The sequence below is a fragment of the Pongo abelii genome, chromosome 10 (assembly GCF_028885655.2).
Source record: "Pongo abelii isolate AG06213 chromosome 10, NHGRI_mPonAbe1-v2.0_pri, whole genome shotgun sequence".
NCBI classification, from domain to species: domain Eukaryota; kingdom Metazoa; phylum Chordata; class Mammalia; order Primates; family Hominidae; genus Pongo; species Pongo abelii.
This window is the reverse complement of record NC_071995.2, coordinates 54,983,829-55,007,604: the sequence shown is the minus strand read 5'-3', so window position 1 is coordinate 55,007,604 and position 23,776 is coordinate 54,983,829. Positions and strand designations below refer to the sequence as shown.

The 23,776-nt window shown below is 43.1% G+C and overlaps 1 protein-coding gene across 2 annotated transcripts; it reads left to right on the top strand.

Annotated features, from left to right (window-relative positions):
* Window positions 1-348: 348 nt before the first annotated feature.
* On the top strand, window positions 349-23,225 carry NEMP1 (nuclear envelope integral membrane protein 1). Of its 2 annotated transcripts, XM_054526626.2 has the most exons (10): window positions 355-484; window positions 5,181-5,278; window positions 5,892-6,016; window positions 7,931-8,150; window positions 9,523-9,595; window positions 14,118-14,211; window positions 14,670-14,784; window positions 15,511-15,736; window positions 17,927-18,100; window positions 18,815-23,225. In XM_054526626.2, exons 3-10 carry the CDS (start codon window positions 5,915-5,917, stop codon window positions 18,993-18,995), a joined length of 1,185 nt encoding a protein of 394 aa, XP_054382601.1. In that variant the 5' UTR covers window positions 355-484; window positions 5,181-5,278; window positions 5,892-5,914; the 3' UTR covers window positions 18,996-23,225.
* The last annotated feature ends 551 nt before the right edge of the window (window positions 23,226-23,776 follow it).

Sequence of the window (23,776 nt, the reverse complement as noted above, 5' to 3'; positions counted from 1 at the left end):
TTTGGTCAAGGAGGACTCTCCCATACAGATTTTCTATTGGTTAAGCTTACCATCAATCACACCAGTTGTAAATAAACTGAAGACGGAAGCATGTTGTTAGCGGGGTGGGATCTTCCTGTCGCCACTGCTAGGGTGAGAACCCATTTTCTAATAGGCTGAAAGCTGCTTTTCCCGCCCTCTCTCTTCAGTTGCTAAGGGGCGGGACTCGTAGGGCCCTTGGAGGGCGGGGTGTTCGAAGCCTTGCCCGTCCCATTGGTTGATAGGGGCGGGTTTCGTAGAGGATAGGCTGCTGTCGCTGCCCGTTCGGAGTTAGTTGCTGGGGTAAGGCACGTGAGGAGGAGGTGGCTTGAGGCAACCATGGCGGGAGGAATGAAAGTGGCGGTCTCGCCGGCAGTTGGTCCCGGGCCCTGGGGCTCGGGTGTCGGGGGCGGTGGGACAGTGCGGCTACTCTTGATCCTCTCCGGCTGCTTGGTCTACGGCACAGGTACCGCCCGGGCAGCAGCTGCCAAGGGGGCAGGTGCCGAGGGGGTTATTTTTGGAAAAGGGATTGTCCCGAGGGCGCGGGCCGTTACTCTGCAGAAGGGCGGTGGCTCTACCAAGGGGCGCCGGCATAGTGTGGTGGAAGAAACTTGGCAGGCTAGTGGGCGTTGGGACTGAGGGTCTAGGCCCTGGAGCAGGCTGGGGCAGCTTCCAGAGTGGGGAGGAGCCTGAAGCCTTTTGGCGGAGACAGGAAGGGAGGCCTGGACTCGTTGAGAAGCGGTCCTGGAGGCTGTGCCTCGTTGCAGAGGCCTTGAGTTTCTTGGTTAAAAGCGAGAAAACCTGGGGACCATTCTGGGCAGGCAGAGCAGCCGCGGGAAAGGGACCATCTCATTCATTCGGCAAGTCAGCAAACACCATCTGAACGTATGCTCTGTCAGGACGCAGGGCACGGGTGGCAGAACGGATGTAGTTGACAGAAATGCAGTGATCTCTACTATCTTATGCTCTTGTAAAATCTTGACTCCTTACCGCCCCCCCCCGCCCCACGAAATGGAGTCTTGTTCTGTCACCCAGGCTGGAGTGCAGTGGTGCGATCTCGCTCACTGCAACCTCCGCCTCCTGGGTTCAAGCAGTTCTCCTGCTTCAGCCTCCGGAGTAGCTGGGATTCCAGGCACCCGCCACCGTGCCCGGCTAATTTTTGTATTTTTAGTAGAAATGGGGTTTCACCATGTTGGCCAGGGTGGTCTCGAACTCCTGACCTCGTGATCCATCCGCCTTGGCCTCCCAAAGTGCTGGGATTACAGGCGTGAGCCACCGTGACCGGCCAAAATAATGCATGTTTATTTTAGATGAGTTGGCAAGGTACAATTAAGTATAAAGAAGTAGGCAGAAACCACACTGTTAATCCATTCAGAAGCAATCTATTTTAGCACACTTTCTTCTGATCTTTTTCCACATGTTTTTAATTTTTTATGAATTGATAATTTGTATCCAGTTAGTACTCTAGTTCTCTTCCCTGGAGGCTGCCAGTCGTTACCAGAGATAGTTTTCTCGTTTGATTTTGTAGTACAATAATTTTCTCAAGTAATTTAAAATTCTTTTTTTGTTTTTTTGTTTGTTTGTTTGAGATGGAGTTTTGCTCTTGTTGCCCAGGCTGGAGTGCAGTGGTGCAATCTCAGCTCACTGCAACCTCCGCCTCCTGGGTTTAAATGATTCTCCTGCTTCAGCCTCCTGAGTAGCTGGGATTACACGTGCCTGCCACCACGCCTGGCTAATTTTTTTTTTTTTTTTAAACAGAGTCTCCCTCTTTCGCCCAGGCTGGAGTGCAGTGGCCAGATCTCGGCTCACTGCAGGCTCCGCCTTCCGGGTTCACGCCATTCTCCTGCCTCAGCCTCCCGAGTAGCTGGGACTACAGGCGCCCACCACCACGCCCGGCTAATTTTTTGTATTTTTAGTAGAGACGGGGTTTCACCGTGTTAGCCAGGATGGTCCTGATCTCCTGACCTCGTGATCCGCCCGCCTCGACCTCCCAAAGTGCTGGGATTACAGGCATGAGCCTCCACACCCGGCCTTAAAATTCTTTATAAATGTTGTCTTACTTGTATTACATTCCAATGTATGGGCATATCTTCATTTAATTTTTTTTCTTTTTTTTCCCCCCCGCCGAGATGTAGTCTTGCTCTGTCTGGCCCAGGCTGGAGTGCAGATGTGCAATCTCGGTTCCTGTTTCAAGCCATTCTCCCATCTCAGCCTCCCAAGTAGCTGGGACTACAGGCCTGTGCCACCACACTCGGCTAATTTTTTTTTTTTTGAGACAGAGTTTTGCCCTCCTTGCCCAGGCTGGAGTGCAATGGCACTATCTAGGCTCACTGCAACCTCAGCTTCCAGAGTTCAAGGACTTCTCCCTCTGCCTCCCGAGTAGCTGGGATTATAGGCGCATGCCACCATGCCTGGCTAACTTTTTGTATTTTTTGTACAGACGGGGTTTCACCAGGCTGGCCAGGCTGGCTGCCCACATCAGCCTCCCAAAGTGCTGGGATTACAGGCGTGAGCCACCACGCCCAGCCACACTCAGCTAATTTTGTATTTTTAGTAGAGATGGGGTTTCACCATGTTGGCTAGGTTGGTCTCGAACTCCTGACCTCAGGTGTTCCACCCACCTCAGCCTCCCAAAGTACTGGGATTACAGGCGTGAGCCACCAAGCCTGGCCTTCATTTATTATTTTTTAGTGACGTGGTTTGGCTGTGACACCCAGGCTAGAGTGCAGTGCACAGTCATAGCTCACTGTAACTTCCCACCTCGGTCTCCCCAAGTAGCTGGGACTACAGGCACGTGCCATCTGCCTGGTAAAAATCATTATTAATGTTTGTGGATTAAACATTTGGTTGGATATTGGTGGTTTGTACTGTTGGTTGGATATTTGTGGTATTTCTAGTTTTTCATTGTTGTAAGTTTGTGAACATCTTTGTGTATAAATTTTTATTTATTTATTAATTTTTTGAGATGGAGTCTTGCTCTGTTGCCCAGGCTGGAGTGCAGTGGTGCCATCTCGGCTACCTAGGTTCAAGCGATTCTCCTACCTCACCCTCTCGAGTAGCTGGGATTACAGGTGTGTGCCACCATGCCCGGGTAATTTTTTTGTATTTTTAGTGGAGTCGGATTTCGCCATGTTGGCCAGGCTGGTCTCCAACTCCTGACCTCAAGTGATCTGCCCGCCTCAGCTTCCCAAAGTGCTGGGATTACAGGTGTGAGCCACCGTGCCTGGCCATATTTTTTTTTGTAGAGATGGGGTTTCGTCATGTTGGCCAGGCTGGTCTCAAACTCCTGGGGTCAGGCAATCCCCTCACCTTGGCTTCCCAAAGTCCTGGGACTACAGGCGTGAGCCACCACGCCTGGGCCCAACTATTGATTGATTGATTGATTGATTGATATTGAGACGGAGTCTTGCTCTGTCGCCCAGGCTGGAGTGCAGTGGCGCGATCTTGGCTCACTGCAAGCTCCACTTCCCGGGTTCAGGCCATTCTCCTGCCTCAGCCTCCCAAGTAGCTGGGACTACAGGCGCCCGCCACCACACCCAGCTAATTTTTTGTGTGCTTTTAGTAGAGATGGGGTTTCACCTTGTTAGCCAGGATGGTTTCAATCTGCTGACCTCGTGATCCACCTGCCTCGGCCTCCCAAAGTGGTGGGATTACAGGCGTGAGCCACCGCGCCCAGCCCCTTATTTATTTTTTTGAGACGTAATCTTGCTCTGTCACCCAGGCTGGAGTGCAGAGGCACGATCTCGGCTCACTGCAGTCTCCCCTCCCAGGTTCAAGCGATTCTCCTGCCTTAGCCTCCCGAGAAGCTAAGATTACAGGTGCCCGCCACCACGCCCAGCTGATTTTTTTGTATTTGTAGTAGAGACGGGGTTTCACCATGTTGGCCAGGCTGGTTTTGAACTCCTGACCTCAAGTGATCCGTCTGCTTTGGCCTCCCCAAGTGCTGGGATTTCAGGTGTGAGCCACCATGCCCGGCTGGACAGTGGTCACTTTTAAACCTCGAATTAGCTGATATTAAATACAAATTGAGAGGAGAATCTTCTGTTTTGGTAAATCAGAGGGACTACATGTAATCATTGCCTGCTGTTAAAACTTGAAGTGACACAAAACAGCTGGAAGGAAACAACCTTGAAATCTTTTAGTATCCTCCTAAAGTACTATATATTAAAAATATTGCTGGCTGGGCGTGGTGGCTTACGCCTGTAATCCCAGCACTTTGGGAGGCTGAGGTGGATGGATCAGTTGAGGCCAGGAGTTCTAGATCAGTCTGGCCAACATGGTGAAACCCCATCTCTACTACAAAAATACAAAAAAAAAAAAAAAAAAGTTAGCCAATTGAGGTGCTTCATGCCTGTAATGCCTGCTACTCAGGAGGCTGACGTGGGAGAATCACTGGAACCTGGGAGGCAGAGGTTGCAATGAGCCAAGATCGCACCACTGTATTCCAGCCTGGGTGACAGAGTGACACCCTGTCTGAAAAAAAAAAAAAATGCTGGCTGGGCGTGGTGGCAGATCTGTAATCCCACTGCTTTGGGAGGTCACCGTGGGTGCTTTGGGAGGCCAATGTGGGAGGACTGCTTTAGGCCAGGAGTTCAAGACCAGCCTGGGCAACATAGTAAGACCTTGTCTCTCTAAAAAAAAAAACTGGCTGGATGTGGTGGTGTGTACCTGTAGTCCTGGCTACTTGGGAGGCTGAAGTGGGAGGATTGTTTGAGCCCAAGAGTTTGAGGCTGCAATGAGCTATGATCACATTACTGTACTCCAGCCTGAGCAGCAGAGCCACACCCTGTCTCAAAAAAAAATAAAAAATAAAAATAAAAAACCTGCCAATTCTGTTCTACTCAGGAAAGGGACAGAGAAAATCAACAGATGGAGTATTTTAGCTTACTTTATTCCTTTATAGGACAGGAAGTATATCTAGTGTTTAAGATCGTAGTCAGACCTGGGGGTGAATCTCAGATAGGCTATTTACTACTTGTGTGATTTTGGAGCAAATTACTTAATCTTTCTTAAACATCAGTTCCTCATTTATAAAATAGGGATTATGAGAGTGCTTACCTCATAGCATTGTTGGGAGCATTAAATGAGACAGCATACTGTCTTTTTTATTTATGTATTTATTTTTTATTTTTTTGAGACAGAGTTTTGCTCTTTTTGCCCAGGCTGGTGTGCAATGGCGCGATCTCGGCTCACCACAACCTCCGCCTCCCAAGTTCAAGCGGTTCTCCTGTCTCACCCTCCCGAGTAGCTGGGATTACAGGCATGTGCCACCATACCTGGCTAATGTTTTTGTATTTTAGTAGAGACGGGGGGGTTTCTCCATATTGGTCAGGCTGATCTCAAACTTCTGACCTCAGGTCATCTGCCTACCTTGGCCTCCCAAAGTGCTGGGATTACAGGCATGAGCCACCACGCCTGGCAGCATACTGTCTTAATAGATACTTAATACAAAAAAAAAATTAGCCAGGCGCGGTGGCGGGCGCCTGTACTCCCAGCTACTCGGGAGGCTGAGGCAGGAGAATGGCGTGAACCTGGGAGGCGGAGCTTGCAGTGAGCCGAGATAGCGCCACTGCAGTCCGGTCTGGGCGAAAGAGCGAGACTCTGTCTCAAAAAAAAAAAAAAAAAAGATACTTAATAGTAGTTTTTATTATTACTTGTCTGACTGAATGACTGTGTAATATTTAAATAATTAAACAACAGAAATAAGATTCTGCCTTAGTTCTTCTTTCTTCTCAGTTTTTTTTCTTATTTCTCAGTCTGGCTAATGTTTTAACCCAAAGTTTAGGAAAGTGGTTAGTGTAATCTTTTTCATGAAATGAGTTATAGTTATTAGCTTGTTATGTTTAATTCTTGTTTCCTTTCTTTGCATAAAGCTGAAATTGATGTAAATGTGGTCATGCTTCAGGAATCCCAAGTTTGTGAAAAGCGTGCCAGCCAACAATTCTGTTACACGAATGTGCTTATCCCAAAATGGCATGATATATGGACACGGATACAGGTAATAACTTGGAATCCTCTGGCAGGGGCAGCTTCTGTAAATTTCTGTCCGTTGGTGATTAGTGAGTATTTTGACACTTTCCTCCCCTTCACATACTTAAAAAAAATGTTGTTAACAATCTTGTTAGAGTTGAGATTATCCTGAGTTGTGTTTTCATCAATAAGCATTTATGCCTACTTTGTATTCCTCTCTACTCCCTCAAGTAGATTACGGTATTCTAAGGTAAACTTCTTTCCTCCTCCCTCCTTTTCCCAAAGAAACTGCTTTGTTTTCTTGTCCTTCATTTTGCAGTATGTGTGTGTGCACACCCACACACCCCTCTTTCCTTTTTTATTTTTATTTTTTATTTTTTGAGTTAGAGTCTCCCTCTGTTGCCCAGGCTGGAGTGCAGTGGCACCATCTTGGCTCACTGCAATCTCCGCCTCCCGGGTTCAAGCGATTCTTCTGCCTCAGCCTCCCAAGCAGCTGGAATTACAGGCATACACCACCACACCTGGCCAATTTTTTTGTATTTTTTGTAGAGATGGGGTTTCATCATGTTGGCAAGGCTGGTCTGAAACTCCTGCCCTCAGGTGATCTGCCCACCTCGGCCTCCCAAGGTGTTGGGTTTATAGGCATGAGCTATCGCACCCAGCCCTCCTCTTTCTTTTTGAAGGCCTTATGCCTTCTTTGGGCTGGAAACTGTTATGTGCCTGTCGGGATGTAAACTCTTTTGCCCCACTGTTCCTATTCTGATTCTATATGGGATATTTCATAAACGCCCGAGCTGAAGAATTACTTTGGTCTCATTTATTTCATAACACTGTTAAGTCGCCTGGCAAACAGGAATGTCTGGCTGTAACAGTGTAACAGTGATTGAACAAAATAGGTCCTTTCAGAAATGTCGTAGTTGTTATAAGCATAGTTACTGATAAGGACATTTGTTGTTCACATCAAAAACATAAGGGTGGACTTGTGGATTTTTTTTTTTTTTTTTGAGACGGAGTCTCGCTCAGTCACCCAGGCTGGAGTGCAGTGGCACAACCTCGGCTCCCTGCAACCTCTGCCTCCTGAGTAGCTGGGGGCCGTGCCCAGCCAACTTGTGGATTTTTTAAAAAAATTCTTTAAAAAAAATGTCTGATAAGCCGGGCGCAGTGGCTCATGCCTGTAATCTCAGCATTTTGGGAGGCTGAGGCGGGCGAATCACTTGAGGTCAGGAGTTCGAGACCAGCCTGGCCAATATGGTGAAACCCCGTCTCTACTAAAAATACAAAAATTAACTGGGCATGGTGGGGCGCACCCTGTAGTCCCAGCTACTCAGGAGGCTGAGGCAGAAGAATCGCTTGAACCCAGGAGGTGGTGGTTGCAGTGAGCTGAGGTCATGTCACTGCACTCCAGCTTGGGCGACAGAGCGAGACTCCCATCTCAAAAAAAAAAAAAAAAAAATTATCTGATAAAAAAGTGATACTCCATCTGGGGCACATTATAACCAACATTTACTCATAATCAGTGGCTTGTGACAATGGATTGAACTCAGCCTGTCATTATGGAAAACATTTTTAGTTTTCTGGGGCAGTTTATGCCTGGCAATTTTCTTAATATTATAGACCTTTGCTTTGTGTGATCTCTAATAAATAGCTGTATTGGTAACTCTTTCAGTTTGGAAGTCTTTTCCCTCTATGTTCTGCCCTAATAGTAGATTCAGATCGTGTTAACAAGAAGGTATTCTAACAGCTGTCTCTCTGTAACATGTGCAGTGTTATTTGCCCAATTATGTTTTAGCCACGTATTTCTATATTTCTGATAAACTTTGTGGAAAACTGGCACCATTACTGATTTGGTTGTTTACTCTGAGGGTTTTTAAAAAAACTGTATTTGTGAAAAATTAAAATTCCTACTTCCTTTTTTCTCATCCTGATTTTATTTGTGTTACAGATCCGAGTAAATAGTTCCAAATTGGTTCGAGTCACCCAGGTGGAGAATGAGCAGAAACTGAAGGAGCTAGAGCAGTTTAGTATCTGGAACTTTTTTTCCTCCTTTTTGAAAGAGAAATTGAATGACACCTATGTTAACGTGGGTCTATACAGCACAAAAACCTGCCTCAAAGTTGAGATTATAGAGAAGGACACCAAGTACAGTGTCATTGTGATCCGGAGTAAGTCTCACCTCTGTTTTTCTGATGGATTCTGTAGTGATAAGGACAGAGTTCTGAAGGGTATAGTTAGTGAGACTGAGAAGTCAGCCTAAGACAGCTCCAGTTGGGTTCTGATTATGACCCTGAGTATACCACTGCTCCAAACAGTTCATGGAGACTTCACCCCTATCAGACAGGCCTAGAATTGAAACTCCACCTCAGGAAATTCTGAGTACCTCCTTACCTGGAACTGTGAAGACCTTTATTCCTAATTACAATGTGCTGCTAATGGCCCTGAGCATGTATGCCAAATACTCTCAGAGTAAATCAGATAGACGTGTTCTACCTTCTGGACACTTCTAGACAAAGGTAACTGTCTGATGTGTACATGCCTACATGTAAAGACGTGAATGGTTAATAAAAATTGAAGAAAGGTAAAATTGAATATTAATCATTCACAAATAAAAAGATTATTCGTGGAACCATAAATAAAGATGAAGATCACCGCAGTTTAAAACTTATTCAGTGGAACTGGGAGAAGTTTTCTCTTTTCTGAAGATGACTGAGAAAGTTTCAGGGGAGATGGATCCTGTTGAATTCTCTCTGACTTTGTTTCCCCTTGGTTACTACACAGGGTCCTGGGATGTTGTAAGTAGTAGAAATGTTTCTAGGTTTAGTATGAAATAGGTTGTGCCCTTCCATTTGTCCTAGGGTTCTTTGGTTATGTAGGGTTGGCTTGTTTTTTGACGTTCCTTCTACAATTACTGATTCCTTCTGCTCCTGTTCTGTTTGTGGGCCTCCCGTAGAGCTCTTGAATGTGAAAGCTGTGGGAGTATCTGGTATGCCACTGAGGGGCCTTTGCTAGGGCCCCCTGGTCCTGAGTGAGATGTATTTGCGTGTAGGCTTTTCCAGCACAGTGCTCTGTAGCAAAGGGAAGTAGGTGGTATTGTTGGGCAAGAAAAGCATCCAGTTAGAGAATAACACAAGGCCCTGACCCACAGTTCTGGGCACGACCCACAGTTCTGCTGAGTTCCATGACTGTGAGTGACTTAAAGCTTGAAAGCCAGAGTGATAGAGACCCCTTGTGGGTGATTGCATGAATTGCTGATGGTACTGTGTCTAGCTTTGTCCAAAACGAAGCTTGAGTTTCTTTTAACCTTAGCATAGGTAGCCAAAATAAAAATAAGATCTTCAGGCAAATACAGGTTAGACAGAGACCTAATTATACATTGGAAGGGTGCCCAGGCTTTAGGTGAAATTTAAATGCTTTTTAGGTGGGCTGTTTGCATTTATTTTTACTGTAGCTGACCAATAGTGCCAACGTTGTCTTTTATTCTATAATGCCTTAAGCAGTTTTGTTCCCTTATTAAGCAAAAATCTTTATTTATTTCAGGATTTGATCCCAAACTCTTTCTTGTTTTCCTTCTTGGACTTATGCTATTTTTTTGTGGAGACTTGCTGAGCAGGTAGGTTCCAAGGCTAGTGTGCAGAATGACACCGCTCATACCTATCCTGCTTGGGTTTTATAATAACTATTAAGTACTGCTATTCCCATTTCCAGGACCTTTATGGCTTGGCCATTGCCTGCTTGGATATTTAAAAAAATATATTTAATGTGTATTATGATTTTTGTTTTTTCTTATTTGAACAATATTGACAATAATGAAATTCCCACATTAAGTTGGCCCATCATTAGGTTGATAGGAGTTAGCCAATACAATGAAATGGAACATCATCACCCTTTCTATTGCTAGAAGTAATGTGTTAAGGTGTCATCTTTACAGGTCTATGGGTTGATAAGTTTCATCTTGTTCAGACATAAAGAGACAAATAGCGGCTGGGCGCGGTGGCTCACGTCTGTAATCCCAGCACCTTGGAAGGCCAAGGCTGGCGGATCATGAGGTCAGGAGATCAAGACCATCCTGGCTAACACGGTGAAACCCCATCTCTACTGAAAATGCAAAAAAAATTAGCCGGGCATGGTGGCGGGCGCCTGTAGTCCCAGCTACTCATGAGGCTGAGGCAGGAGAATGGCGTGAACCCAGGAGGTGGAGCTTGCAGTGAGCCGAGATCGTGCCACTGTGCTCCAGCCTGGGCAACAGAGCGAGACTCTGTCTCAAAAAAAAAGAAACAAATATCAACAGCTCAGCCTGGGCAACATGGCAAAACCCTGTCTATACAAAAATTAGCTGGGCGTGGTGGTATGTGCCTGTGATCCCAGTTACTCGAGAGGCTAAGGCACGAGAACCGCTTGAGCCTGGAGATGGAGGTTGCAGTGAGCCAAGATCACACCACTGCACTCCAGCCTGGGCCACAGAGGGAGACCCTGTTTAAAAAAAAAATAAAATAAAGTGTTTATTCATTTCTTCCTTTAGGAACCTACTAGTTAAGACAGGTGAGACTGACATGTACAAATATGAAGAAAATATATAGGTAACTAAATAAACATTGAATGAAGGTAAAATCAACATTAAGTTTGTATACAAGTAAAAAGTATTTGTGGAGTAGTGAATGAAAGATTAACAATTGGAGTTTGAAGTTGGGCTGGAGTGGGGTTGCTGGAAGTTGTTCCTTATTTTGGGGATGCTGAGAGAAACAGGGAGGAATAACTGGTAGAAAAAATCTGGAATAGGGGGCTGGTTGTGGTGGCTCACACCTGTAATCCTAGCACTTTGGGAGGCTGAAGGGGGAGGATGACTTGAGCCCAAGAGTTTGAGACCAGCCTAGGCAACATAGTGAGACCCTGCCTCTACAAAAAAATACAAAAATTAGCCAGGCATAGTTGTGTGTGCCAGTAGTCCCAGCTACTTGGGAGTCTGAGGTAGGAGGATCACTTGAGCCCAGGAGGTTGAGGCTGCAGTGATCCGTGATTACACCACTGCACTCCAGCCTGGGTGACAGAGTGAGGCCCTGTCTCAAAAATAATAATAATTTTCAGGTTGGGAGAGATGATGGGGATGTGAATAGGACACTATGTAAAGGCTGATTATTGGGAAATATATGAGGGAAGCCCTTTAATCCTAATCTTCATAATCTGGCAGTAACTACATAGCATCAGTCTCTACAGTTCTCTGACCTCAAGTTTTGGGCAAATGTAGGCACACGTCACTTTATTGTACTTCACTTTTTTGTGGTTCACAGATAGTGCATTTCTTTCCAAATTGAAGGTTCGTGGCAACCCTGGGTCAAGCAAGTCTATCACACCATTTTCCCAATAGCATGTGCTCATTTGGGGTCTCTGTGTCACATTTTAGTAATTCTTATAATATTTCAAACTTTTTCATACGATTATAACTGTTATGGTGATCCATAATCAGTGATCTTTGATGCTGCTGTTGCAATTATTTTGGGGCACCACATGTCCATGTAAGACAGTATATTCGTTCATTTTCTTTTTTTTTTTTTTGAGACAGAGTCTCGCTTTGTCGCCCAGGCTGGAGTGTAGTGGCACGATCTCGGCTCACTGCAAGCTCCACCTCCCGGGTTCATGCCATTCTCTTGCCTCGGCCTCCTGAGTAGCTGGGACTACAGGCACCTGCCACCACGTGCAGCTAATTTTTTGTATTTTTAGTAGAGACGGGTTTCACCATGTTAGCCAGGATGGTCTTGATCTCCTGACCTCATGATCCGCCTGCCTCAGCCTCCCAAAGTGCTGGGATTATAGGCGTGAGCCACTGCGCCCAGCCTATTAGTTCATTTTCATACTGTTGATAAAGATACCCGAGACTGGGTAATTTATAAAGAAAAAGAAGTTTAATGGACTCAGTTCCTGGTGGCTGGGGAGGCCTCACAATCATGGCAGAATGCAAAAGGCACATCTTACATGGCGGCAGGCAAGAGAGAATGAGAGCCAAGTGAAAGTGGAAACCCCTTATAAAACCATCAGATCTCATGAGACTTATTGACTACCATGAGAACAGTATGAGGGAAACTGCCCCCATGATTCAATTATCTCCTACCAGTTCCCTCCTACAACACATGGGAATGATGAGAGCTACAATTCAAGATGAGATTTGGGTGGGGACACAGCCAAACCATATTAGACAGTGAACTTCATCGATAAATGTCATGGGTGTTCTAACAACTCAACCAATTGGTTATGCCCGTCTCCCTTCTTCTTGGGCCTCCCTATTCCCTGAGAAACAGCAATATTGAAACTAGGCCAATTAATAACCCTAGAGTAGATTGTGAGTCTTCAGGTGAAAGGAAGAGTCATACATCTCTCTGATTATGCTTAGTGAGAACAGCAAAAGCCAAGATAGACCGAAAGCTAGACCTCTTGTCCTGAGCAGTTAGCCAAGTTGTGAATGCAAAGGGAAAGTTCTTGAAGGAAATTAAAAGTGCTACTCCAGGGAACACACAAGTGATAAGAAAGTGAAAGCCTTATTGCTGATATGGAGAGAGTTTTAGTTGGCTGTTGAGAAGATTAAGCCAGATACAACTTTTTTTTGTTTGTTTGCTTGTTTGCTTGAGACAGAGTCTCGCTCTGTTGCCCAGGCTGGAGTGCAGTGGCGCGATCTCGGCTCACTGCAAGCTCTGCCTCCTGGGTTCATGCCATTCTCCTGCCTCAGCCTCCCCAGTAGCTGGGAATACAGGCGCCCGCCACCACACCCGGCTAATTTTTTTGTATTTTTAGTAGAGACAGGTTTTCACCGTGTTAACCAGGATGGTCTCGATCTCTGGACCTTGTGATCCGCCTGTCTTGGCCTCCCAAAGTGCTGGGATTACAGGCTTGAGCCACCACGCCCGGCCAGATACAACTTTTTTAAAGCTAAAGCCTGATCCAGAGCAAGACACTGTCTTCAATTCTGTGAAGGGTGAGAGGTGAGGAAGCCTCAGAAGAAAAGTTTACAGCTAGTGAAGGTTCTTGGTTCATGAGATTTAAGGAAAGAAGCTGTCTTATTACATAAAAGTGCAAGGTAGGCTGGGCGTGGTGGCTCAGGCCTGTAGTCCCAGCACTTTGGGAGGCCGAAGCGGGCAGATCACTTGAGCCCAGGGAGTTTGAGACCAGCCTGAGCAACATGGTGAAACCCTGCCTTTACAAAAAATACAAAAAAGCCAGTCATGGTACCAGCTACTCGGGAGGCTGAGGTGGTAGAATCACCTGGGCCCAGTAGATCAAGGCTGCAGTGAGCCATGATCACGCCATTGCACCCCAGCTTGGGCAACAGAGTGAGACCTTGTCTCAAAAAAAAAAAAAAAAAAAGATGAACCAAGCACTGATATAGAAGCTGTAGCAAGTTATTCAGAAGATCTAGCTAACGTCATTGTTGAAAGTGGCTACAATTAAAGAGCTCCTCAATGTAGCAAAATAGCCTTATACTAGAAGAAGATGCCATTGAGGAGTTTGATAGCGAGAGAGAAGTCAGTGCCTAGCTTCAAAGGAGGGGTGATCCTCTTGTTAAGGGTTAATGCTGTTGGAGGATTGACTCCAATTTTGAAAGAAGTTGTGGTAAAATGCTATCAGACAGTATTGCATGCTTTAGAGAAATCTTCATTGAAAGGATGAGTCAATGCAGCAAACTTCATTGTATTTTAAGAAATTGCCACAGCCACTCCAGCCTTCAGAAACCACCGCCTTCATCAGTCAACAGCCATCAACATGGAAGTGAGACCCTCCACCAGCAAAAAAAATGACTCACTGAAGGCGTAGATGATCTTTAGCAGGTTTTAGCAAAGTATTTTTAATTAAGGAATATATATTTTTAAGACATAATGCTGTTGTACACTTAATACACTATAATATAGTGTAAACAATTTTTATATGCACTGGGAAACCAACAAATTTGTGTGACTTACTTATTGCGATTGCAATATTTGGTTTATTGCAGTGGTCTGGAACCAAATTTGAAATGTCTCTGATGTATGCTTGTACTGCTCTAATCTCGTACCTTTTAAAATCTTTCGGCTGGGTTAGTTGTCCTAGTTTCAACAGTGCTATGTATGAAATATATATATATGGTCATGAAATACATTTTTTTTCTGCAGAAGTCAAATTTTCTACTACTCTACTGGGATGAGTGTGGGAATTGTGGCCTCTCTACTAATCATCATTTTTATACTATCTAAGTTTATGCCTAAGGTAAGTATCAGAATCTTCATGTGCAGCTAGAATGAATTTGGATAGCTGAAGGACTGTTTTCCTGGGTAATCTTAGAAAACTGAAAATGTGTATCAATGGCTGATGAGTCAATATCCTACTCTCCTTGATTCAGAAAGGTACTTTCCACGACGAAACTTGGAGCCTGATTACAAATTCTTTCTTTTTATATAAAATCCTGTGCTCAGAGGGGGATTTAAGTCTGCTTCCTGTTTTTTAATTATATAGCCAGGCTTTTAAGTTATTTAGCATCTCATCTTCCCAGTGTTCGTTGCAGACTGTACCATTTTAAGTATAAAGGACGCCTTTTTAAGAGAAGTGTTTTTTGTGCATTTTGAGTAGGTTGAATTTTTTTAAAAAAAAATCATAGTTCCATTTTGCTTCTTTTATGTATGGAAAACCTGTTGTAACTTTGCTTTCACTTCTACTCTCTGTCTTAGAAAAGTCCCATTTACGTCATCCTGGTGGGAGGCTGGTCTTTTTCTCTGTACCTCATTCAACTAGTTTTTAAAAATTTACAAGAGATCTGGAGGTGTTACTGGCAGTATCTTTTAAGTAAGTGTTGTCGGTTTTGCTTTCCTTTTGTACGTTTATAGGCTGTTTCAGTTAATTTGATCATGAAAAGATTTTGCCTGCTTATGGGATTTAATAGTTCATGTCATTTTTTTAAACTTTTAAAAATCATAGTTTTTCACTTATTTCTAACCCCTCTACAATTATCACTTTCTCTTAAATTAGAATGGTGCTGTTAAGGAGAAGATGTTCATTTAGTGGTATTTATAAATATACCTTTCTTTACACAATAAACATCTTTCTGAAAAGCTATAAGTTGACTTTATTAATGGAATCATATTTTAAATATACTTGGGGACCTTAAGTAAAGGACTCTGCAGTTAATTTTTTTCTCCTTCATTTCTGAATGAACTTCTGTAGATTTTATTTACAAAGTAAAAATCCTTGGTCATATAGATAGTAACCTTTGATTTATCCTTTGAGGGGTGATTAATCTGGATTTCCATATATTGGTTTTTTAAAATAGTCTATTTCAGGGTTGTTCAACATGTAGCTTTAATGTTCTGTTTGAACCAAATAAATTTGGGACAGCAGAAAGGATAGAAACTTAGAGAAATGTATTCTAAGAAAAAAGTGTGAAAAATTAAGTAAAAATCTGATTTCCTGGTTCAATTGGTGCTATATAGTAAATTAACTACTGCTTCCCACACAAATTATTTTTACGAAGTATAGATGAAAAAGAATGTCTTCTGATAACTCTTCTCATAGGTTATATCCTCACAGTTGGATTCATGAGTTTTGCAGTATGTTACAAGTATGGGCCCTTGGAGAATGAACGAAGTATCAACCTGCTGACCTGGACCTTGCAGCTGATGGGCCTGTGTTTCATGTATTCTGGCATCCAGATACCACATATTGCCCTTGCCATTATCATCATTGCTCTTTGTACTAAGAACTTGGAATACCCTATTCAGTGGCTGTACATCACCTACAGGTGACTGAAAGGCAATGTAACTTAATATTGACAGGTACAGTGTGGGATGCAGTTGTAGCAAGAGGATACAGAGGTGTTGACTTGGGAGCTTCTTTGTTAATGAAAAGTCATTGTATTGTACTTCCACTTTTGTTCCTTCCCGAGTCTATTTTTTTTTTACTTTCTATAGGAATTTTTATATTTTTATTCTAGTCATTTTATATAAAATGTCTAGCAAAATGTCATGTGTTCCTGTTACCACAAGGTGGTGCAAATTATATCACTTTTTTTTTGAGATGGAGTCTCGCTCTGTCGCCCAGGCTGGAGTGCAGTGGCGTGATCTCGGCTCACTGTAACCTCCACCTCCCAGGTTCAAACGATTCTCCTGCCTCAGCCTCCTGAGTAGCTGGGATTACAGGCATGCGCCACCACACCCAGCTAATTTTTATATTTTTAGTAGGGTTCCCCCTGTTGACCAGGCTGGTCTCGAACTCCTGATCTCAAATGTCAGGAGTTCCTAAAGTGCTGAGGAGCTCCCAAAGTGCTCGGATTACAAAGTGCTGGGATTACAGACGTGAGCCACCGTGCCCCGCCACAAATTGTATCACTTTTTTACTGTATGCTCATTGAGGTCTCCTGGGTTCAGAATTTTTTTTTTTTTTTTTTTTTTTTTGAGACAGAGTCTTGCTCTGTCACCCAGGCTGGAGCACAGTGGCGTGATCTCGGCTCACTGCAGCCTCCACCTGCCAGGTTCGAGTGATTCTTCTGCCTCAGCCTCCCGAGTAGTTGGGACGACGGGTGGGCACCACCATGCCTCGCTAATTTTTGTATTTTTAATAGAGATGTGGTTTCACCATGTTGGCCAGAGTGGTCTCAAACTCCTGATCTCAGGTGATTTGCCCACCTTAGCCTCCCAAAGTGCTAGGATTATAGGCATGAGCCACCTCACCCAGCCCATTTCAGACTATTTCTCAGTGGCTTTCAGATTGCTCTGGAGGTCTTAGTCTTATTTTAAGATGTAATTCGTAGCATGTTTTGTCACCTTGCATAATAAATATGGAATGTTACTAGGTCCTGAAGTTGTCTATTATAGATAGTCAAGGTGATGCTTTCAGTTTGGGAAACCAAGTTATTGGACCACAGTCTTTTTTTTTTTTTTTTTGAGATGGAGTCTTGCTGTCACCAGGCTGGAGTGCAGTGGCGCGATCTCGGCTCACTGCAACCTCTGCCTCCCGGGTTTAAGCGATTCTCCTGCCTCAGCCTCCTGAGTAGCTGGGGTTACAGGCACATGCCACCATGCCCAGCTAATTTTCGCATTTTTATAGTAGAGATGGCGTTTTACTATGTTGGCCAGGATGGTCTCAATCTCGACCTTGTGATCTGCCCGCCTTAGCCTCCCAAGGTGCTGGGATTACAGGTGTGAGCCACCTTGCCCGGCCTTTTTTTTTTTTTTTTTTTTGAGATGGAGTTTTGCTCTTGTTGCCCAGGCTGGAGTGCAATGGCATGATCTCGGCTCACTGCAACCTCTGCCTCCCCGGTTCAAGCGATTGTCCTGCCTCAGCCTCCTGAATAGCTGGGATTAAAAGTATGCACCACCATGCCCGGCTAATTTTGTGTTTTTAGTAGAGACGGGGTTTCTCCATGTTGGTCAGGTTGATCTCCAACTCCTGACCTCAGGTGATCTGCCTGTCTTGGCCTCCCAAAGTGCTGGGATTATAGGCGTGAGCCACTGTGCCCGGCTAGGACCACAATCTTATACCATGATTTTCTTGTTATTTTCCCATCTACTAGAAAATAAGTAAGTATTTTATCATTTATTGGAAAATAAAGTGAGTTTGTTCACATTAGTGAATAATATTGACTATAAATAATTTTTTACTTTCTATAGGCATTTTTATATTTTTATTCTAGTCATTTTATATAAAATAAAAAGGTCTAGTAAAATGTCATGTGTTCCTGTTACCACAAGGTGGTGCAAATTATATCACTTTTTTTTGAGATGGAGTCTCGCTCTGTCGCCTATGAATTGTCACTCATAGTCTAATATATCAGGAGTTCATTATAACTAAAGATGTCTATGGAATTTTTAGGAGTGATGACTCTTAATGTTCAGGCTGTCTGCTGTATGCTTGGCCCACTGAAGGGAGCTAGAAGTAAGGATGGATGTAGATTACTGATTAATGATTCATAATGTTATTTTGGTGAGCACAGAAAGGTGTGTAAGGCAGCAGAAAAGCCTGTCCCCCCTCGTCTCCTGACAGAAGAAGAATATCGGATACAAGGAGAGGTAGAAACCCGAAAGGCTTTAGAGGAGCTCCGAGAATTTTGTAACAGTCCAGACTGCTCTGCTTGGAAGACTGTTTCTCGAATCCAGTCTCCAAAAAGGTAAACTCGGCCAGATATACCAAGCATCTATCAGGGTAATTGTGACCTTGAGTTCTACCAGAGATCATACTTCTAGAGAATCGTGCACTTGTGACCTTTGTTTTCCTGTTAATCTTCAAGTAGTCAAGAGAAAAGTGGATATATAATCACACATTAAGCAGTAACCTGTTTCCTCAGGGAACTATCTACTCTAGCTTTGATTGTAGCATTAAGATGGGAAGACTCTAGTACCATATTAAGTTTCCCTTCTGAAAGTTTTGCATTGCTCTCTGAGTTGGTAGGGTTCCCCCCACCCACTTTTTAGTTGGAGGCAAATGTACCAATGAGTACGTGAAGCTTCAATTTGGAATCATGATGGCATAAAGTTTATAGGGCCATAAACCTGAATAACTGTGTAATGCCCCTTAATCTTCTCTTATCAGGATTACAGATGACTAAAGGAACCTTGGCACTTTCATAATTAGAAAGGATAGGCAAGTGCTTATTAAGCAGGATGGAGTTGCAGGGGTATTGGCCTATGATCCCAGCTTTCCTTTTCTCCTTAACTTCATGCTTTAGTCTACTTACCTGCCAGAGTAAGGACAAGGATGTTGGCTAGGCTCAATATAATTTGAGTTGTGAGCATATCGAGGGCTTTAATTTGTTCTTATTTTGAAAGAAGACCAGACAGGACAGAAGACATATTTCTAAAGACTATTATCTTCTCTTTTCCAGATTTGCTGACTTTGTGGAAGGCTCTTCCCACCTCACGCCAAATGAAGTTTCTGTCCATGAGCAGGAGTATGGATTAGGGAGCATTATTGCCCAGGATGAAATCTATGAGGAAGCATCCTCTGAGGAGGAGGACTCATATTCTCGGTGTCCTGCTATCACACAAAACAACTTTCTAACCTAGGTAGTGGTCAGTTATCTTTATGTGGACTGGCTTGATGCCTTGGTCCATGTTGCATGTGTTGTGCAATTGCTTTCAATCCTTTGAAACAGAATGAGATAGATAGGGTAGAAATTCTCCCACTGAAATAAGAGGCCTAAAAAGGCCTCCCTTTGGAAATGGGAGGTCTCTATGGGATCCCTGAGGAAGGAGAGTGGATAAAGTAGTGAATGCTGGGTAGTTCACTTCCCACTGGTTAAGCTAACAGCCCACTTTTTTGTTCCCAGAGAAATTGGATGGCCACAGCTAGCATGGCATTCTAGCTCCTTTTTGAAAGTTGATTCAATCATGGCATTTCTGTCACTGGTTGGCTCTCCAAAGTAAGACTTGTTGTTAAGTGCAGGAATGCTTTTAGACTATAGGATGCAACTTCCAGAGAGAAATCCACAAATCTGAGCCTCCTTCACTCCAGCTTTTATTTCAGTGACTTTAGAATAATTATTGATTTAACTGTTTTGGGAGGAAAATAGATTTTTATTGTTTTATTTTTTAAATGGGTGTCTTTTAAAAAACGTAACAAACTCATGTTCTAGAACCAGCAAGTGCTCCAGAGTGACACACCCCCGAGGCCCCTACATATTTATTAATATGGATTATCCATTAAAGCCCCAGGAGCTGCTGTTTTAAGCTTTAATTTAGTTCTCATACATATGATAGAAAGTCCTATTTGCCTTTAGGAACATGCCTGTAGGCTCTTCTGCAGGTGAGGTGTATTGGGCTTTTCATTATATTCAGCTTTCAATTCCATCTTAAACATTCGTATTCTTCTCTTCCCATTCTTCCTTGCCCTGCCTTTGCCCTTTCAGGAAGGGTCAGTTCCCTTACCTGTGAACTATGTATGTTCAGATTAGCATTATTCCTGCTAGCTAGGAGAAGTCATCTTGTTTACGGGATTTGGATGCTTTTTACAAGTTCTCCATTTTTCCTGTCATTGGGTCGTGTATCTTTCAGTTTCTATGAAATCAAGAAACTGTCTCCTTTTCCTTTCCCTTCCTTTGTCTACATGTTCTGTCCATTCCTTTCAGCCTTTTCTCACCACCCATACTCCCCCAAATCTGGGTAATTTTTAAGCCTTGAAACTATGTAGTTTCTTGATACACAATTTGTAGTTATGCAGCAGCCACAATTTGCATTGCCAGGAAATAGGCTCCAGGTTATCTTCATGCCTCTGGGTGCTCATTCAGCTGTCAAGTTTCCATGAACTTACACTTATTTATGATTGCGTTTCTGACCTGAGATGTATGCTGCCTGTTATTGCAGTAGCATTAGTTTCAGATTCTTTTGCCATTGCTAAGTACCCCTTATAAACCAGCAGTGTCATCTGTGAGGAAGCAAATTCTCAAGTGTCTGTCATTTACTTGGTTCTTTTTCTTTGTGGTCTTCACCCTCATACCCTGGAAAAATCTGTAATTACCTTAGCCAGGAAGATAGATGGTCATGGCAAGAGCACAGCACCAGACTTACTGGCTCACCATGATCATGGAAAAAGGCAGATGATTTTTTAAAAAGCCGTAATGACTCCTTTAGACCAGCCATTTAGTGTGGTAATTTTGAAAGGCCTAGCTCCATTGCAGACTTCCAAAGGGTCAGCTCTGAGACTGCCCTCCAGTTGAGCAGTTGATTATTTCTACCAGTGTTTTCCAGAGCCTGAAACTGTCCTAAAGTGACAACTACCTCATTTGGCAGGAAAGAGACATATAGTAGAAAGTGAAAAATGAGCAGTATTTGGGCAGATGCTATGGGTTACAGTTGAAGGGTAAAAGGAACTTTACATTGGGAAACCTTTATACCCTTGTGAATTATGTACATGGTAAAATGTTCTCTCTCTACAAAGAACTATTAAAACTTCTGAAATATACTATTTTTTTTACCTTATTTATAGAAACAGACCTAGCATATTTAAGCATAAGTTTATTTTAAAAAATAATTCAGCTTGTGCAAGTGGTCTCAGGATTCTCTGGAGATTTTGGTGCCTCCCCTACTTAGGGAGGTGATAGCTTGCCTATAAGGGTGACTTTTCCTGATCATGTCTTTATTTCAATGAGAAAGCACTGTGAAATTGTGAAAGATTCTCCTCTTTCTCTGTTTAATAAACCCCCATGAAATATAGTTTCCATCTCTAGACCAGTTTTTTTTCCACCGTGTTTAGATTTGAGGTGAGTAAAATCAAACTGTTTTTTACTCCCTATTTGGTAGTTGGAAACCTGAGCTGTAGGCAGTGGAGATGGCAATTGGTTCTGCAGCCTGAGAGCTGCTCTCAGACAGTGAAGGACGGTGCTGCTCTGGTGTGCTGTGTGTCCTTGCCCTGCCTGCCTGTGGCTCTGCCCAGATGCTTCAGATCCTCTGTGTACCCGGAGATTGCTTGACTTCAACCTTCTTTAGGAGCTGCTCTTGTTTCCCTCTTGGCCACTTAGTTTACTGGCTCAGTCACTACTTGAAGACCCCATTTAATTTTTCTCTGGCAGTTATAGCTCTTGTGATTTCAGTACAGTCTCATCTCTCAGACCAATCTCGTCAAGAAGGATTGAAGGGATAACTATGAGGTAAGCTGGACATTGGAGCCATGTTTGCTGCCACGTCAGCATCTTGCTGGGTGAATGTCAAGCCATAAATGGGCTCCAGGGCTCTGGATCTCATCAGCATTGGAAATCTATTGCCTCTCATCAGTCTGACCAAATTATGTAGAGCATTAATGTAGTGACTCCCATTAATGGAAATACAAGAGGCAGCTGGCATAAAACATTTCTTTCACTTTCCTTTCCCACTCAGATTGCTTCAAGAGACCAATAGAACACAGGGATCAAAAACAAGGAAAATTTAGCAACTTCATTACCTTCTAATAAGTAATTCCTGTTAGCCACTGCATCCCACCAAAACTAGTTTATTTTTCCCCTCAAATTCATGATTTTTACGTCTGTTACAAAGGGAATTTTGCTGATAGCCCTTTGGGTCCCACTGTTCCATTTTATGCTAATAGATTCCATTCTAGGGCCCAGCCATCTCTTGACTGATGGTGTTCCCTTTAACCCTTGGCATGTAAAATAGAATTTTGGTGAATGAAAGAACCCAAATAGGCCAGATAGTCCCCCCAGGCCCTGATATCCATAAAAGGCTTGGGAATACATTATGTAATTGTCCTTAGTCTTTTTGTTGTTTTAGAAAAAAAAACAAGATGGGCTCAGATGGATGCCTACGTAAAAATGGTTCCTAGCTGTGTACTCATAACTTTTCTTTGAATTGAGTAGTGAAAGGAAGTAGGAGGAAAGGAAATTAAATGTCCTTCTAGTATTCTCTGGACCCAAGTCTGACATATGAGATAATAACCTATATTGAAATGCCAAGAATTGTATCTGAAACAAGAGAACAGTTTGACACATTTATCATGCCTTCATATTACATATTAACTGAAACCAATTAATAAACATGAAATATCCATTGCACAAGGCAAAGGCACCTAAACCTTTTGTTTCTGTTTCTACATAGCAGAAATTGATTTTTTTTTAATTTTTTTAGGGGAACCTATATAATTATGACCCAGTGATGTCTTTTGGTGACTTAAGCTTACGAATTCAGGTTACAATTGAGTTGATTCTAGATGGTTACTACCTTGAAAAGGATGTTGGTGCCTTATGTGACACGAGCCAGAGCCTGCTGGGACTAAACAAAGCAGATTCATGCCAACACCAACTCGTAGCTTTAGTGGCGGATGGGAGTGGTCACAGACTCCCAAAATGTGGGGCTTTGGATTTCCATACCACCCCACATGTGTGTCATCTTCCTCTTTCACACTCTTGATGATAATTTGAAAATGGTGAAATCACCTCTGAATTTGCCTATAGCATGAGCACATTCTTATGACAACATAACAAATAGTTGGTAATGTGAATATTAGAAACTGTTACAGCCTGCAGTTACCATAATTTTCCATGTTTGTGGAATTGATATTGAAATAGCAGGGCTAAAGAATTACTGGCAAGTTTTAGCCTGTGGGTAATACCTTAGGGTTATTTAAATATTTGTAATTTTATTTAAATGTTCATGAATGTTTGAAAGGAACAAACATCAGGGATGGCTCTTTGCCATGGGTCTTATTTTCACCCTCTTTTCTGTAAGAAAAAAGAACAATGTCTTAATGTATTTTTAAAGTTTTTGGTATAGTTTCTAATTCCAATTTTAATAAAAGTTTTATAGATACATCGTGGTCTTTCTTAATGAACATTATTTTCTTGTTTGGATTTCTTGTTTTCAGGTAATCAGCAATTAACTCCTCAGTTTGATCTTTCTAATGAGATGGTTTTGCATGCCACTGATTTCCCTTTTTTTCTTAGCCACCCCTTCCTGTCCTGAGTCTGTACTGGTCTACTTTCATCCTCGGACTGGATGATTTCCCAGGATGCAAAATCTCTAAGGGGTATTCTTGCAGGAGCAGCAGGTTTTACTACCACGCTGTCTCATAGAAAAGCAAAATACAGGTTATTCTTGGCCCAAGGAACTACTCTGATTATACTTTAGTTCTTTTGTTTTTTTATGGCATAAAGTATCTCTTTTGTTTGTCCATTGGGATGGGGAGAAGACCTATGGCTCCAGCTATGGGATCCCTACCAAGAGCTCTGTATAGGGTGGAAGAGAGAGTAGGGCTGTAGTGAGCATTATGTGTATTGAATAAAAACTTCAATTATGTCTAGGCCCAGCTTCTACCATAGGAGTCTGGTACCTTTCATTTTATGTATTGGCTACCTTCTTTG

Bases quoted from the DNA above. Each gene is read 5' to 3' on its own strand.
- NEMP1 (XM_054526626.2), top strand. From the start codon at position 5,915: ATGCTTCAGGAATCCCAAGTTTGTGAAAAGCGTGCCAGCCAACAATTC. The intron at 6,017-7,930 runs GTAATAACTTGG...TTTGTGTTACAG, and splicing joins ATATATGGACACGGATACAG to ATCCGAGTAAATAGTTCCAA. The intron at 15,737-17,926 runs GTGACTGAAAGG...TGGTGAGCACAG, and splicing joins TGGCTGTACATCACCTACAG to AAAGGTGTGTAAGGCAGCAG.